We start from the raw sequence: 17,399 nt of genomic DNA, 5'->3' as shown, positions 1-17,399 counted from the left end.
CATTTTGTAACTTCTGGAGTGTTCTCTGAAATAATAAAAAATAAATTATAAATCATATTTATGCTAAGTTGTTAGGTATTAAAAACAATTGCTCATACCAGAGAAGTGCACAGATGTTTTTCCCTATGGCAATTGGGTGAGGAGTTCACATCAATACTTTTACTTAAATTTGAGTTACACAATTATGCCACCTTTTCTAGGTTTTCACAGTGTTATGTTACTGTAATTATGATTTAATTATTGTCCCATTTATGTTTCTCCAACTCTTGAATTCCCCCTGAAGTTTAAGAGTTAACAGACTTTGGCTGTTAGGGCCCTGGTGCTTTGGAACAGCCTGCATGGGGATATCAGACTGGCCGCCTCTGTGTCCTTTTTTAAATCACTTCTTAAAACATCCTTTTATCGGAAGGCATTCCTTTAGTCTTTGACAAGTTTATTCCTGTTTTATGCTGCTTCTAGATTGCCTTCCATTCTCTATTTTTAAATGTATTCCTTTGTGCTTTTCATTCTATTAATCTTTTGTATTTCATGTCATTATTTTTATTTTTATTCCTGTGTAAAGCACTTTTGTAACTCTGTTTTTAAAAAGCGCTGCATAAATAATGATTATAGTGGTGGGATTGAATGTAGACTGTAAATCAGGGCTAAATAAGAATCAAGTAGCTGGTCACAGAATGTGCACCTTCACTGGTATTTCATTCTCCAACAGCTGCAAGCAGAAGCTCTACCTGGAGAACCTGCCCAACACCAGCATCATCATTCCATTCCACAACGAAGGCTGGTCGTCTCTCCTGAGGACCATACACAGCATCGTCAACCGCACGCCCGACCACCTGATCGCCGAGATCATCCTCGTGGACGACTTCAGCGACAGAGGTACACGCGACACGTGAGCCTGGGCTCCTGCCCCCCCTGTACTGAGGTTTTCGGCTCTGTCCCGATACGTCACCCCCCCCCCCCCCCCCTTTGCTCTCCTGTGCCTAGCCTCTCCTCTGTGTCCTTGTGTTATTGAGCCTGACATGGCGGTCCATTTCTCTGCCGGCTTCCTCCTTTGCGTCGGTGCAAACTCTTCCTCCTGGCCCCGGGGGAACTCAAAATGGCCGCCGGTTGGACTGTACTGTACATATTTATTTCCTTTGCCAATGGCAGCAGTCAATCGGCGATTTCTTTCTCAGTTTCCTTCCCCCCGCGCTGCTTAATCTAATCTCTGAACAAGTCGTAGGCCAACATACTTTGGGCCGCGGGAGTCCCCTGTTAACTGGCTTCTGCTTGCATTATTAAACTCCTGCCAACAGCTGATTTATGTTTCCTGTTTTTGTAGCATTTCATTTTGAGTTTATGGAAGTTCCTGTGTCTGTCTGTCTTTCTATCCTCTTTATCAGGGTTTTCAGCAACAGAATTAGACGGTGAGCTATGTGCTTCTGTCCCCTGGGTCATGGTAGGATGAGTATATGTTGTGCGCATCTTATGTGCAAGTGTAAATTGGTAGTTAAGCTTAGCGTGAGCTATTTACTGACGGAGTTAGCACTACACCTTAGCTGCTACTGTAAATCACCCGTCCTCTCAAAGGTGAGCGCTCTGAGAAACCAGTATGTAACATTTCCAAAAGGCAACTGGCAAAATGTAAAGGGTGTTGTGTAAAACCTGTGTCACCAGGTTTACTGTATCCCACAAAAAGAAAAAGAAAAGCTCTTATCAAAAGGTAATTTGTTTGTTTTTTTTTTCCTTTTCTTGAAGAGGCACATCGCACAATGTGTGTTGTACGTAACCGTAAATAACAGGCCAATGCCCTGCACTTACCCAGTGAGGGGCTATAAGATGGCTTTGAGCTTCGGTAGAAAATAAGAAAGAAAAAAAAAAACTCTCCGAAATTGTTTTTTTTATTTTGCTCCGTGTCCGTGTTTTCCCACAGTTGGAAGCTGCAGAGACGCGGTTTGAGTGGACAGGCGGCCAATTTGGATGAGTCCGCACGCGACTGTTGTGGAAGCAGCCCGGGCGCTGGCTGTGTATGAGTGAGGTGGACGCTTTGTGGTGTGTGTCCACCCAATTGGCCGTCTGATGTGAGCATCCAGATGGTCACAGCTGGTGCTGCGTTGCACAACCGAGTGTTCCTGCCCAATACATCAGGCCCTCCGTGACAGCGATCTGTTTGTGTTCATGCCAGGAGTTGTCTTTATAACGAGGACAGTGAGGTTGTTCTTTTTAATTTTTTCAAAATAGAATTTGGTCTGCCACCTTTTTTGACCTTGCCAACCCACTGAAAAAGACAAAAAATGGTGGGTGTTTTTCTCCCCCCACTTTAACTCCAGTTGCCGAGTAATTGACAGTCCACCTCTTTACTGCTGCCAGGCCTGATCGGACCTGAAGTGCAATTCAAAATGCGTGATGAAAGTGCCTATGTGGCTATAATTAACACCTCCGTTTTTCCCTCAACAATGTGAATTTCATTGATGTCACAGATTCTTCTTCCGAGAAAGGTAATGGTAAAAATATTTTGGTGTTATATGTCTTTCAAATAGTTTCTGACAACATATGTGCTGAGGGGGGGCGAACGAGTTGCAAAACAGTGCAGGACGAAGATGAAGTACCTGAAGACACAGTACTGGAGGGTGGTCAACATGGCCGCCAAAAACAGGCAGACCTATCAAAATAACATGTGTGATCGACGAAGGGGAGCGATTGGGGTTCCCAGTACATACGTACATACACACGCACCTCCGCTCAGCCAAAATCTGTACCGTGTATATAGTTATTCACCCGAACTGAGTGGTTACTCCCAAAAACCGGCAGTGGGTACGACGTAGGCCTGTGAGGACCGTTGCCCGGGTTACCGTCGAGGGCGTTTTATTTTAAATAAGTTGTGTTTAGGTGTGTGGGGGAGAGCGAAGGTCTTTGGGAGATGAGCGTCATTCTCCGGGAAGCCGAGCCCGTGACATTAAGGAAGAGACGGCTGTGAAATGCCGCACGGCGAACTGAAATGACCTCATTACTCTTCAGGAGCGCCAAGATCCGGGCGGCGGCCAGCCAGGAAGTTAAATGGAGGTGTTGGGGGGGGGGGGGGGGGGATTTGGCGGCCGTAGCTCACTGATCGAGACGGGTGGGCTGCGTTTCGACGGGTCGTGATCCGGATCCGTGGAATACGCAGAGTGACTTCCTGTGCTTCTGCGGACGGCCGACTGACGGGACGCAGTTACGCCAGACTTCACTAAGCGCGTGGACGAGAGCGAATGACACACAAGGGAGACTCAGGAGTCAGAGTATCATTAGAGATGTACAGTACAGTTGGGTGAAGAACCTTTTTCGCAAGGATTACCGCACATTGATAGCAAGAAGGGTGTGAATTTTCACTGTTAACACCAAGTATTCTTTGAGAGAACAGAATACTCATGCACATGTTGAAAAAAAAAATATTATTATTATTTTTTTGGTTTGGAGTCCTGGGATTCATTATCCTGGTCCGTTGGCACCCGTGAAACGCTGGTGTTCTGCGGCAGTTGTGCGTGGAGCCCGGAACGAGGGCTCAGATTTCCCCCCGTGAGCTGTGGCTCTGCTCGCGGATCGTGTCAGATTCGCAATTATGCCGCGGCCTCCTGTACACAGCTGGGCGAGCAGCAGTTTGCACCCAGTCACTGTGACGAGCCATTACCCGGCCCTGTCCTGCCGCAGACTGCCCCTCCCCCCATCCCCCCCTTCCCAACCCCCACCCCTCGCCCCCTGTAGCATTAAGGAAGCCTCTAAATGAACCGTAAGAATTCCACTTTCGGCTCTCCTTCGCGGTGACATTTTAGGAGGCGCATCGGGGGAGCCCCCGCTAAAGCATGGCAGGGGCCCCCCCCGCTAAAGCATGGCAGGGGCCCCCCCCCGCTAAAGCATGGCAGGGGCCCCGTCGCGTTTATTAGGGTACGGGAAAGAGGCCGAAAGGTTGAGTCCCCGCGAAGGCTGGCAGTAGGGTAGCGGGAAAACGTCCCCCCCCAACCCCCCACCCGGCCCCCAGGGGGCGCTCTGCCGAAGGTGAGCCCTCCAGGAAGGGGGGCGGATGAGAGAAACTGCCGCCGCCGCTGCTGCTGCTGAGCTAACCCTTTCTCCGCTAGGCCTTATCGCCATGGGAACGGCGAACGCGGCTTTTCGGAGGATAAATCGGGCCTTCCCGATTCGGACGATGCCACTGTTGCCGTTCCCTCGGCTTGCATTGGGCTGTGGCCAGTTTGGCTGCTGCCCGGTTGGTTGTAGAACCTCTGGGAGTCCTGATAAATATGATATGGCACAGGTATGGATAAAAAAATGGGGTGTGAGGTGTTTCTAAAATGAGGCTTTGTTGTTTCATGTGTGCTGAGTTCCATTAAATTAGAAATAAATTAGACAAGAAAAGAAAAGACTTGGTGACTTATTAATGCAATAAACAAGCTTTTTGATGTATGTGGGGTAGAGGAAGAGGCAGTGGTGGTGAGTTGTTCAATTACCCACACAAGGCCTAATGTTCCCCACACTGACTTCTGTGAATCTGGCTGTGACAGGACATTTCGAACAGTGATTGAGTGTTCCAGCGATCCTTTCCAGAGCTTTCAGTTCATTGTTTCAATGAACCTAAAAATTCAGTGTCTGCAATCATGCTAATATCGATTCAGGCTTGATTTTGGTCATGAACACGTACCCACACACATAGTTTCAAAGTGTAACTTTAAAAGTAGCCCACAGAAGATTCCTCTGTATGAATTATGGTAGCATTCAGCATAGGTACAGCATGTACCATGAGTTTGGTTATTACGCTGACGTCCTCAGCACTACCACTTGCAGTAACCTGACCAACCTCCTGTTTATTTAAAACCCACTTTCAAATCTTGTTTATCAACAGGGATTTTCACTCCCGTGATTCACGCTGCAATTTCCATGTGGCGAACGAAATTTGTCTGAAATACTGCTATCATCTAAGCACAGAGCAAAATCAAGGTGACTGAAAAATCCATGATATAATGGCTTGAGCATTCCTTAAGGCGTTTAATTTTACCACAGCATGCTGGACTGAAGATAAGATTTCGGAATTTACCATCATTTTTTTTCTGCTCCAGACTCAAAGCAGTTCATTTACTTGAGATGAGTTACATAAACAGATTTTATGTATTTTTGTGTGTGCACCTGAAGTGAGCAGTTTTGTGTCTGTACTCCCGATGTTAACGTATGACCTTCAGTAAACTCAGTATTTTAGTGCTTCAAGCTTGTTGCTGCTGGGGGGGGGAATAAAATAAAAACAATAAATAAATGAATACTTAAAAATAAAAAATTTGCTTTCTAGGTTCTGCAATGCTGGTGCATCTTTCAGCTGCATGTGGAGTGGTATCCATTTCTAATCAGTTGTCACATATGCAACTGCAGCATAATGGGCAGGTTTATGATTGGTATATGAAACTGGCCCATGCAAATATAATGTGATATAGCTCAAATAGGCAATGTGATGGGGGGGAAGGGGGGTTGGTGGATATTATGCTGCCAACACAGTACACAAATTGTCCTCTAAGCAGTGTGTGAGTGAGTGTGTGTGTGTGTGTGTGTGTGCGTGTGTGTTTCTGTGGGTCCGTACAGTATGTATGTGCGTGTGCATGTAGATGGGTGGATGTATACACGCGTGTTTATAATTGGTTTTCCTGCTTAATGTACTGACACCGCACTACATGCACATGCTAGATTTTCACTGGCGTGCTTGATATGCCAAGCAGAAAAGTTTTGATGACATAATCTCACGCAGGCAGTCGTTCCAGAGGCAGAGGGGTGTGCTCCACAGTGGTATTCTGAAACCTGCGCGCAGATGCACACAAATTTAGAAAAGGTCTCGGCAGGCTGTTGTGAAATCGCACCTCGTAAGAGTCTGTCACTGTAATACTCAAAATAAAACGACTGTCAGGCACTGACGACATTTTCTACATCAGCCCTGATTCCTGTGTGAAACAGTACAGTATAGTATAATATAGAGAGTATGGTATAGTATAGGGAGTATAATATAGTATACAGAATAGTCAAACTCCTCTTTTACCCAGTGTTCACTCATTTTTCCTTCTTAATGAATGCTGGCTTCTGGTGTGAAAGTTACTGTGGTCTGTGAATTTAAATATTCAATTTAAATTAGGCCCTGTTAAAATCAGCAGCATCCGAGAGAGAGAGGGAGTAGGGTGAGAGAAAGAGAGAGAGAGTGGGGCGAGAGAGTGTGGGGGGGAGGGAGAGGGATAGAGAAGGGAAGAGAGAGAGTGGGGGGAGGGAGAGGGAGGGAGAAGGTGAGAGGGAGAGAAAGAGAGATAAGGCACCCTTGGGTTTCTGCTGTCTTTGCAAAGCTGTGGAGACTGCCACTTGTTTTCCTGAATGGATGGAGATCGGATTGATTAGAGGACGTAAAAGAGCGAGTGATGCCGGCTTTGTCACCGCCCTCACCTTGTGACCCGCCGCCGTGGCCGTGGAAGTTAAAGCAAAAATCAATCCTTCACATGTTACAGATCTTGTCAATAGGCAAAAGAGCCTGACCTTTCTATTAATGAGCAGTGAGTCATTTCAGTCGGCTGCTCATCAGAAAGCGAGTAGCTAGAGCAGAACTCCAAAGCACCGGGAATTTAAAGCAGCGCAGATTTAAAAATGGCAAATAATGATTTTTTTTTTATGCTCATACCTTATATTTTGTACTCATTTAGAACTAATGCATCCAAGCAATGAACGGAAGTGTTTACAAGAACGAATTAATGGTCCCTATCAATTACATCGGTAGCTGGCCAAATGAACAATAAATGAGCAAGAAAAATAATAAGGCCCAGTTATTACTCTGGCTAATCCTATGATCGTCAACAATGATAGAATATTTTTTTTTAAAAACACCAATTTTTATCATTCCCTGGCGTTGTGCGGCTAGTTTCAGCGCTGAGCTTGAACTGAGCGGTCCACGAGGACGTCTTTGCGCTGCCCCGCGGGAAACGAAAGCGTGATTGTTTCTCCGCAGTCCGTCGGATGTTTGCTGATGAAAGTCCCGCTCGCCTCCGCGGTTTGATAATTACGTTAGCGGTGCTCTTGACGGCGAGCGTTCGAGGCTGAGTGCCGCTATTCGTGTGTCCCCTTAATGCGGCGGGAATAAACGGCGAGGGCTCGAGTGCTCTTGTGCCCGTTCCGTTAGCCGCCCGTGTCTCCTTCCTGCTTCTGCATTCATAACTGCCGGATATACGTCCAATAATAGCAATGTAATATTAGCAATATTTTTTTTTTAACTGCTAATGTTACCCACACTCACTCTCTTCGGCAATGCAGACTGTGATGCTGGATGCCAGAGAGAGTGAGTTTGGGGAACATTTGGATTTTTTATTTAAGCTCTCAAAGGAAAAGAGGCTCATTCATTAATTTGGCAAGTCTGAAGTTTTTGTTTCAGAAGAAGTAAAGCAACAATGCTCAAAAAAACCTTGAAAGCCCGTTTTTTTTCCGCCTGAATTAATTAAAAGCACTGCCATTCACACAATGAAAAAAGCAGCTTTTGATGACATAACCGTGCATAAGTACTCACTCCACTTGCTGAGATGTCCTCACAGTGGTAGTTTGAGATCTGGCGAAGGCTGTAAAGATTCACACACACATTTTTATAAAAGCACTGAAGAATGGTCATCAATCATAAAAGATTTCTGACCTCAAAGTTGCACATATGACGCACGCACACACACACATTCTCTCTCTCTCTTTCTCTCTCTCTCACACACACACACTCACTCACCTCTGCTTTATTTGTTAGAGTTATTGAACAGAGATTTGGCAGACTGACATTTACAGACAACCCCTCACACCTTTACCTTAACCTGCTATGCAGATTTATCCTGCAGTTATGAATAGCCATGTTCCTCCTTCCCCTCCTGTCCTCTGTCCCTGGAAATCGCTGCCTTGCTGGGGCTTTATTTGACATTTATGCTGCAGTCCTTTTGATGACGGTTTCCCTGGCGACTTGGCGGGTCCAGGTTCGTTTGCCTCGCCGGTGTTCCAGTCCCATTTCGGTCCCGTTTCTGCGCCCCAACCTCACCTGCTGACCCACCCCACCTGTGCCCCCACCTCACCTGCTGACCCACCCCACCCATGCCCCCACCTCACCTGCTGATCCACCCCACCCATGCCCCCACCTCACCTGCTGACCCACCCCACCCGTGCCCCCACCTCACCTGCTGATCCACCCCAACTGTGCCCCCACCTCACCTGCTGACCCACCCCACCCGTGCCCCCACCTCACCTGCTGACCCCCCCCAACTGTGCACACTGTGACCTGCTGTTCCGATTAGCTCCCGTATCTCTACACCCCTTCGTCCATACCAGGCTGGGCCGTGGCTCACCTCCTAAAAACCTTTTCAGGCAGATTTTCGGCAGACCCTTCTGATTCGCTCAAGTTGAGCCCTAAAACGTAATTGAAGCCATAGGAACTTTTGAAAACATGTGATTACTGATTTAAAATTGTGGAAAAACTAAGACAAGACTGTGAATTCCATAGTACAAATGCTAAAAAATATATTTGAGCCCTTAAAAAAAAAAAGTTTTCCGTGAAAAAATATGTATATATTCCATATCTTGTTATGGTCATAGGTACCTATACTAGTATATACAAAATTTTTGACTTGTCCAAAATCAAAAAAGAACCAATGTCCCAACCTTTCTTTAACCTGCTGGACACAGCCGTAAACTTGCCGCGACCCTCAGACTTATCGTTTTCATAACCCTAACCCTAAGTTGAGGCCTAAAACGTAATTGAAGCCATACAAACTTTAGAAATCATGTGATTACTCATTTAAAATTGTTGAAAAACTAAGTCAAGACTGTGAATTCCATAGTACAAATGCTAAAAAATATATTTGAGGCCTTAAAAAAAAAAAAGTTTTCCGTGAAAAAATAGGTATATATTCCCTATCTTGATATGGTCATAGGTACCTATACTAGTATATACAAAATTTTTGACTTGTCCAAAATCAAAAAAGAACCAATGTCCTAACCTTTCTTTAACCTACTGAACACAGCCGTGAACTTGCCGCGACCCTCAGACTTATCGTTTTCATAACCCTAACCCTAAGTTGAGCCCTAAAACGTAATTGAAGCCATACAAACTTTTGAAATCATGTGATTACTCATTTAAAATTGTGGAAAAACTAAGTCAAGACTGTGAATTCCATAGTACAAATGCTAAAAAATATATTTGAGGCCTTAAAATAAAAAATGTTTTCCCTAAAAAAATATGTATATATTCCATATCTTGTTATTGTCATAGGTACCTATACTAGTATATACAAAATTTTTGACTTGTCCAAAATCAAAAAAGAACCAATGTCCCAACCTTTCTTTAACCTGCTGAACACAGCCGTAAACTTACCGCGACCCTCAGACTTATCGTTTTCATAACCCTAACCCTAAGTTGAGCCCTAAAACGTAATTGAAGCCATACAAACTTTTGAAATCATGTGATTACTCATTTAAAATTGTGGAAAAACTAAGTCAAGACTGTGAATTCCATACTACAAATGCTAAAAAATATATTTGAGGCCTTAAAAAAAAAAAGTTTTCCCTGAAAAAATAGATATATATTCCATATCTTGATATGGTCATAGGTACCTATACTAGTATATACAAAATTTTTGACTTGTCCAAAATCAAAAAAGAACCAATGTCCCAACCTTTCTTTAACCTGCTGAACACAGCCGTAAACTTGCCGCGACCCTCAGACTTATCGTTTTCATAACCCTAACCCTAAGTTGAGGCCTAAAACGTAATTGAAGCCATACAAACTTTTGAAATCATGTGATTACTCATTTAAAATTGTGGAAAAACTAAGTCAAGACTGTGCATTCCATAGTACAAATGCTAAAAAATATATTTGAGGCCTTAAAAAAAAAAATGTTTTCCCTAAAAAAATATGTATATATTCCATATCTTGTTATGGTCATAGGTACCTATACTAGTATATACAAAATTTTTGACTTGTCCAAAATCAAAAAAGAACCAATGTCCCAACCTTTCTTTAACCTGCTGAACACAGCCGTGAACTTGCCGCGACCCTCAGACTTATCGTTTTCATAACCCTAACCCTAACTTGAGCCCTAAAACGTAGTTGAAGCCATACAAACTTTTGAAATCATGTGATTACTCATTTAAAATTGTGGAAAAACTAAGTCAAGACTGTGAATTCCATAGTACAAATGCTAAAAAATATATTTGAGGCCTTAAAAAAAAAAAGTTTTCCGTGAAAAAATAGGGATATATTCCATATCTTGATATGGTCATAGGTACCTATACTAGTATATACAAAATTTTTGACTTGTCCAAAATCAAAAAAGAACCAATGTCCCAACCTTTCTTTAACCTGCTGAACACAGCCGTAAACTTGCCGCGACCCTCAGACTTATCGTTTTCATAACCCTAACCCTAAGTTGAGGCCTAAAACGTAATTGAAGCCATACAAACTTTATAAATCATGTGATTACTCATTTAAAATTGTGGAAAAACTAAGTCAAGACTGTGAATTCCATAGTACAAATGCTAAAAAATATATTTGAGGCCTTAAAAAAAAAAAGTTTTCCGTGAAAAAATAGGTATATATTCCATATCTTGATATGGTCATAGGTACCTATACTAGTATATACAAAATTTTTGACTTGTCCAAAATCAAAAAAGAACCAATGTCCCAACCTTTCTTTAACCTGCTGAACACAGCCGTAAACTTGCCGCGACCCTCAGACTTATCGTTTTCATAACCCTAACCCTAAGTTGAGGCCTAAAACGTAATTGAAGCCATACAAACTTTTGAAATCATGTGATTACTCATTTAAAATTGTGGAAAAACTAAGTCAAGACTGTGAATTCCATAGTACAAATGCTAAAAAATATATTTGAGGCCTTAAAAAAAAAAGTTTTCCGTGAAAAAATAGGTATATATTCCTTATCTTGATATGGTCATAGGTACCTATACTAGTATATACAAAATTTTTGACTTGTCCAAAATCAAAAAAGAACCAATGTCCCAACCTTTCTTTAACCTGCTGAACACAGCCGTAAACTTGCCGCGACCCTCAGACTTATCGTTTTCATAACCCTAACCCTAAGTTGAGCCCTAAAACGTAATTGAAGCCATACAAACTTTAGAAATCATGTGATTACTCATTTAAAATTGTGGAAAAACTAAGTCAAGACTGTGAATTCCGTAGTACAAATGCTAAAAAATATATTTGAGGCCTTAAAAAAAAAAAGTTTTCCGTGAAAAAATATGTATATATTCCATATTTTGTTATGGTCATAGGTACCTATACTAGTATATACAAAATTTTTGACTTGTCCAAAATCAAAAAAGAACCAATGTCCCAACCTTTCTTTAACCTGCTGAACACAGCCATGAACTTGCCGCGACCCTCAGACTTATCGTTTTCATAACCCTAACCCTAAGTTGAGCCCTAAAACGTAATTGAAGCCATACAAACTTTAGAAATCATGTGATTACTCATTTAAAATTGTGGAAAAACTAAGTCAAGACTGTGAATTCCGTAGTACAAATGCTAAAAAATATATTTGAGGCCTTAAAAAAAAAAATGTTTTCCCTAAAAAAATATGTATATATTCCATATTTTGTTATGGTCATAGGTACCTATACTAGTATATACAAAATTTTTGACTTGTCCAAAATCAAAAAAGAACCAATGTCCCAACCTTTCTTTAACCTGCTGAACACAGCCGTAAACTTGCCGCGACCCTCAGACTTATCGTTTTCATAACCCTAACCCTAAGTTGAGCCCTAAAACGTAATTGAAGCCATACAAACTTTAGAAATCATGTGATTACTCATTTAAAATTGTGGAAAAACTAAGTCAAGACTGTGAATTCCATAGTACAAATGCTAAAAAATATATTTGAGGCCTTAAAAAAAAAAGTTTTCCGTGAAAAAATAGGTATATATTCCATATCTTGATATGGTCATAGGTACCTATACTAGTATATACAAAATTTTTGACTTGTCCAAAATCAAAAAAGAACCAATGTCCCAACCTTTCTTTAACCTGCTGAACACAGCCGTAAACTTGCCGCGACCCTCAGACTTATCGTTTTCATAACCCTAACCCTAAGTTGAGCCCTAAAACGTAATTGAAGCCATACAAACTTTAGAAATCATGTGATTACTCATTTAAAATTGTGGAAAAACTAAGTCAAGACTGTGAATTCCATAGTACAAATGCTAAAAAATATATTTGAGGCCTTAAAAAAAAAAAGTTTTCCGTGAAAAAATAGGTATATATTCCATATCTTGATATGGTCATAGGTACCTATACTAGTATATACAAAATTTTTGACTTGTCCAAAATCAAAAAAGAACCAATGTCCCAACCTTTCTTTAACCTGCTGAACACAGCCGTAAACTTGCCGCGACCCTCAGACTTATCGTTTTCATAACCCTAACCCTAAGTTGAGGCCTAAAACGTAATTGAAGCCATACAATCTTTATAAATCATGTGATTACTCATTTAAAATTGTGGAAAAACTAAGTCAAGACTGTGAATTCCATAGTACAAATGCTAAAAAATATATTTGAGGCCTTAAAAAAAAAATGTTTTCCCTAAAAAAATATGTATATATTCCATATCTTGTTATGGTCATAGGTACCTATACTAGTATATACAAAATTTTTGACTTGTCCAAAATCAAAAAAGAACCAATGTCCCAACCTTTCTTTAACCTGCTGAACACAGCCGTAAACTTGCCGCGACCCTCAGACTTATCGTTTTCATAACCCTAACCCTAAGTTGAGCCCTAAAACGTAATTGAAGCCATACAAACTTTAGAAATCATGTGATTACTCATTTAAAATTGTGGAAAAACTAAGTCAAGACTGTGAATTCCGTAGTACAAATGCTAAAAAATATATTTGAGGCCTTAAAAAAAATGTTTTCCCTAAAAAAATATGTATATATTCCATATCTTGTTATGGTCATAGGTACCTATACTAGTATATACAAAATTTTTGACTTGTCCAAAATCAAAAAAGAACCAATGTCCCAACCTTTCTTTAACCTGCTGAACACAGCCGTAAACTTGCCGCGACCCTCAGACTTATCGTTTTCATAACCCTAACCCTAAGTTGAGCCCTAAAACGTAATTGAAGCCATACAAACTTTAGAAATCATGTGATTACTGGTTTAAAATTGTGGAAAAATTAAGTCGAGACTGTGAATTCCCTAGTACAAATGCTAAAAAATATATTTGAGGCCTTAAAAAAAAAAAGTTTTCCCTGAAAAAATATGTATATATTCCATATCTTGATATGGTCATAGGTACCTATACTAGTATATACAAAATTTTTGACTTGTCCAAAATCAAAAAAGAACCAATGTCCCAACCTTTCTTTAACCTGCTGAACACAGCCGTAAACTTGCCGCGACCCTCAGACTTATCGTTTTCATAACCCTAACCCTAAGTTGAGCCCTAAAACGTAATTGAAGCCATAGGAACTTTTGAAAACATGTGATTACTGATTTAAAATTGTGGAAAAACTAAGTCAAGACTGTGAATTCCATAGTACAAATGCTAAAAAATATATTTGAGGCCTTAAAAAAAAAATGTTTTCCCTAAAAAAATATGTATATATTCCATATCTTGTTATGGTCATAGGTACCTATACTAGTATATACAAAATTTTTGACTTGTCCAAAATCAAAAAAGAACCAATGTCCCAACCTTTCTTTAACCTGCTGAACACAGCCGTAAACTTGCCGCGACCCTCAGACTTATCGTTTTCATAACCCTAACCCTAAGTTGAGCCCTAAAACGTAATTGAAGCCATACAAACTTTAGAAATCATGTGATTACTCATTTAAAATTGTGGAAAAACTAAGTCAAGACTGTGAATTCCATAGTACAAATGCTAAAAAATATATTTGAGGCCTTAAAAAAAAAAAGTTTTCCGTGAAAAAATAGGTATATATTCCATATCTTGATATGGTCATAGGTACCTATACTAGTATATACAAAATTTTTGACTTGTCCAAAATCAAAAAAGAACCAATGTCCCAACCTTTCTTTAACCTGCTGAACACAGCCGTAAACTTGCCGCGACCCTCAGACTTATCGTTTTCATAACCCTAACCCTAAGTTGAGCCCTAAAACGTAATTGAAGCCATACAAACTTTAGAAATCATGTGATTACTCATTTAAAATTGTGGAAAAACTAAGTCAAGACTGTGAATTCCATAGTACAAATGCTAAAAAATATATTTGAGGCCTTAAAAAAAAAAAGTTTTCCGTGAAAAAATAGGTATATATTCCATATCTTGATATGGTCATAGGTACCTATACTAGTATATACAAAATTTTTGACTTGTCCAAAATCAAAAAAGAACCAATGTCCCAACCTTTCTTTAACCTGCTGAACACAGCCGTAAACTTGCCGCGACCCTCAGACTTATCGTTTTCATAACCCTAACCCTAAGTTGAGGCCTAAAACGTAATTGAAGCCATACAATCTTTATAAATCATGTGATTACTCATTTAAAATTGTGGAAAAACTAAGTCAAGACTGTGAATTCCATAGTACAAATGCTAAAAAATATATTTGAGGCCTTAAAAAAAAAATGTTTTCCCTAAAAAAATATGTATATATTCCATATCTTGTTATGGTCATAGGTACCTATACTAGTATATACAAAATTTTTGACTTGTCCAAAATCAAAAAAGAACCAATGTCCCAACCTTTCTTTAACCTGCTGAACACAGCCGTAAACTTGCCGCGACCCTCAGACTTATCGTTTTCATAACCCTAACCCTAAGTTGAGCCCTAAAACGTAATTGAAGCCATACAAACTTTAGAAATCATGTGATTACTCATTTAAAATTGTGGAAAAACTAAGTCAAGACTGTGAATTCCGTAGTACAAATGCTAAAAAATATATTTGAGGCCTTAAAAAAAATGTTTTCCCTAAAAAAATATGTATATATTCCATATCTTGTTATGGTCATAGGTACCTATACTAGTATATACAAAATTTTTGACTTGTCCAAAATCAAAAAAGAACCAATGTCCCAACCTTTCTTTAACCTGCTGAACACAGCCGTAAACTTGCCGCGACCCTCAGACTTATCGTTTTCATAACCCTAACCCTAAGTTGAGCCCTAAAACGTAATTGAAGCCATACAAACTTTAGAAATCATGTGATTACTGGTTTAAAATTGTGGAAAAATTAAGTCGAGACTGTGAATTCCCTAGTACAAATGCTAAAAAATATATTTGAGGCCTTAAAAAAAAAAAGTTTTCCCTGAAAAAATATGTATATATTCCATATCTTGATATGGTCATAGGTACCTATACTAGTATATACAAAATTTTTGACTTGTCCAAAATCAAAAAAGAACCAATGTCCCAACCTTTCTTTAACCTGCTGAACACAGCCGTAAACTTGCCGCGACCCTCAGACTTATCGTTTTCATAACCCTAACCCTAAGTTGAGCCCTAAAACGTAATTGAAGCCATAGGAACTTTTGAAAACATGTGATTACTGATTTAAAATTGTGGAAAAACTAAGTCAAGACTGTGAATTCCATAGTACAAATGCTAAAAAATATATTTGAGGCCTTAAAAAAAAAATGTTTTCCCTAAAAAAATATGTATATATTCCATATCTTGTTATGGTCATAGGTACCTATACTAGTATATACAAAATTTTTGACTTGTCCAAAATCAAAAAAGAACCAATGTCCCAACCTTTCTTTAACCTGCTGAACACAGCCGTAAACTTGCCGCGACCCTCAGACTTATCGTTTTCATAACCCTAACCCTAAGTTGAGCCCTAAAACGTAATTGAAGCCATACAAACTTTAGAAATCATGTGATTACTCATTTAAAATTGTGGAAAAACTAAGTCAAGACTGTGAATTCCATAGTACAAATGCTAAAAAATATATTTGAGGCCTTAAAAAAAAAAGTTTTCCGTGAAAAAATAGGTATATATTCCATATCTTGATATGGTCATAGGTACCTATACTAGTATATACAAAATTTTTGACTTGTCCAAAATCAAAAAAGAACCAATGTCCCAACCTTTCTTTAACCTGCTGAACACAGCCGTAAACTTGCCGCGACCCTCAGACTTATCGTTTTCATAACCCTAACCCTAAGTTGAGCCCTAAAACGTAATTGAAGCCATACAAACTTTTGAAATCATGTGATTACTCATTTAAAATTGTGGAAAAACTAAGTCAAGACTGTGAATTCCATAGTACAAATGCTAAAAAATATATTTGAGGCCTTAAAAAAAAAAAGTTTTCCGTGAAAAAATATGTATATATTCCTTATCTTGATATGGTCATAGGTACCTATACTAGTATATACAAAATTTTTGACTTGTCCAAAATCAAAAAAGAACCAATGTCCCAACCTTTCTTTAACCTGCTGAACACAGCCGTAAACTTGCCGCGACCCTCAGACTTATCGTTTTCATAACCCTAACCCTAATTTGAGGCCTAAAACGTAATTGAAGCCATACAAACTTTAGAAATCATGTGATTACTCATTTAAAATTGTGGAAAAACTAAGTCAAGACTGTGAATTCCGTAGTACAAATGCTAAAAAATATATTTGAGGCCTTAAAAAAAAAATGTTTTCCCTAAAAAAATATGTATATATTCCATATCTTGTTATGGTCATAGGTACCTATACTAGTATATACAAAATTTTTGACTTGTCCAAAATCAAAAAAGAACCAATGTCCCAACCTTTCTTTAACCTGCTGAACACAGCCGTAAACTTGCCGCGACCCTCAGACTTATCGTTTTCATAACCCTAACCCTAAGTTGAGCCCTAAAACGTAATTGAAGCCATACAAACTTTAGAAATCATGTGATTACTCATTTAAAATTGTGGAAAAACTAAGTCAAGACTGTGAATTCCGTAGTACAAATGCTAAAAAATATATTTGAGGCCTTAAAAAAAAAAATGTTTTCCCTAAAAAAATATGTATATATTCCATATCTTGTTATGGTCATAGGTACCTATACTAGTATATACAAAATTTTTGACTTGTCCAAAATCAAAAAAGAACCAATGTCCCAACCTTTCTTTAACTTGCTGAACACAGCCGTAAACTTGCCGCGACCCTCAGACTTATCGTTTTCATAACCCTAACCCTAAGTTGAGCCCTAAAACGTAATTGAAGCCATACAAACTTTAGAAATCATGTGATTACTGATTTAAAATTGTGGAAAAACTAAGTCAAGACTGTGAATTCCCTAGTACAAATGCTAAAAAATATATTTGAGGCCTTAAAAAAAAAAGTTTTCCGTGAAAAAATAGGTATATATTCCTTATCTTGATATGGTCATAGGTACCTATACTAGTATATACAAAATTTTTGACTTGTCCAAAATCAAAAAAGAACCAATGT

The 17,399-nt window shown here is 39.5% G+C and overlaps 1 protein-coding gene across 1 annotated transcript in view; it reads left to right on the top strand.

Annotated features, from left to right (window-relative positions):
- The window catches only part of LOC118231189 (polypeptide N-acetylgalactosaminyltransferase-like 6), a 148,596-nt gene that overhangs the window by 50,250 nt on the left and 80,947 nt on the right, over positions 1-17,399 (top strand). The window contains exon 5 of the mRNA XM_035424788.1: positions 710-876. Coding sequence (XP_035280679.1) covers positions 710-876 — 167 coding nt within the window. The remainder of the gene's footprint in view (positions 1-709; positions 877-17,399) is intronic.

The sequence above is a fragment of the Anguilla anguilla genome, chromosome 7 (assembly GCF_013347855.1).
Source record: "Anguilla anguilla isolate fAngAng1 chromosome 7, fAngAng1.pri, whole genome shotgun sequence".
In the NCBI taxonomy this organism is placed as follows: domain Eukaryota; kingdom Metazoa; phylum Chordata; class Actinopteri; order Anguilliformes; family Anguillidae; genus Anguilla; species Anguilla anguilla.
Note: the sequence above shows the minus strand (reverse complement) of the source record. Positions and strands in the feature narration are given on the sequence as shown.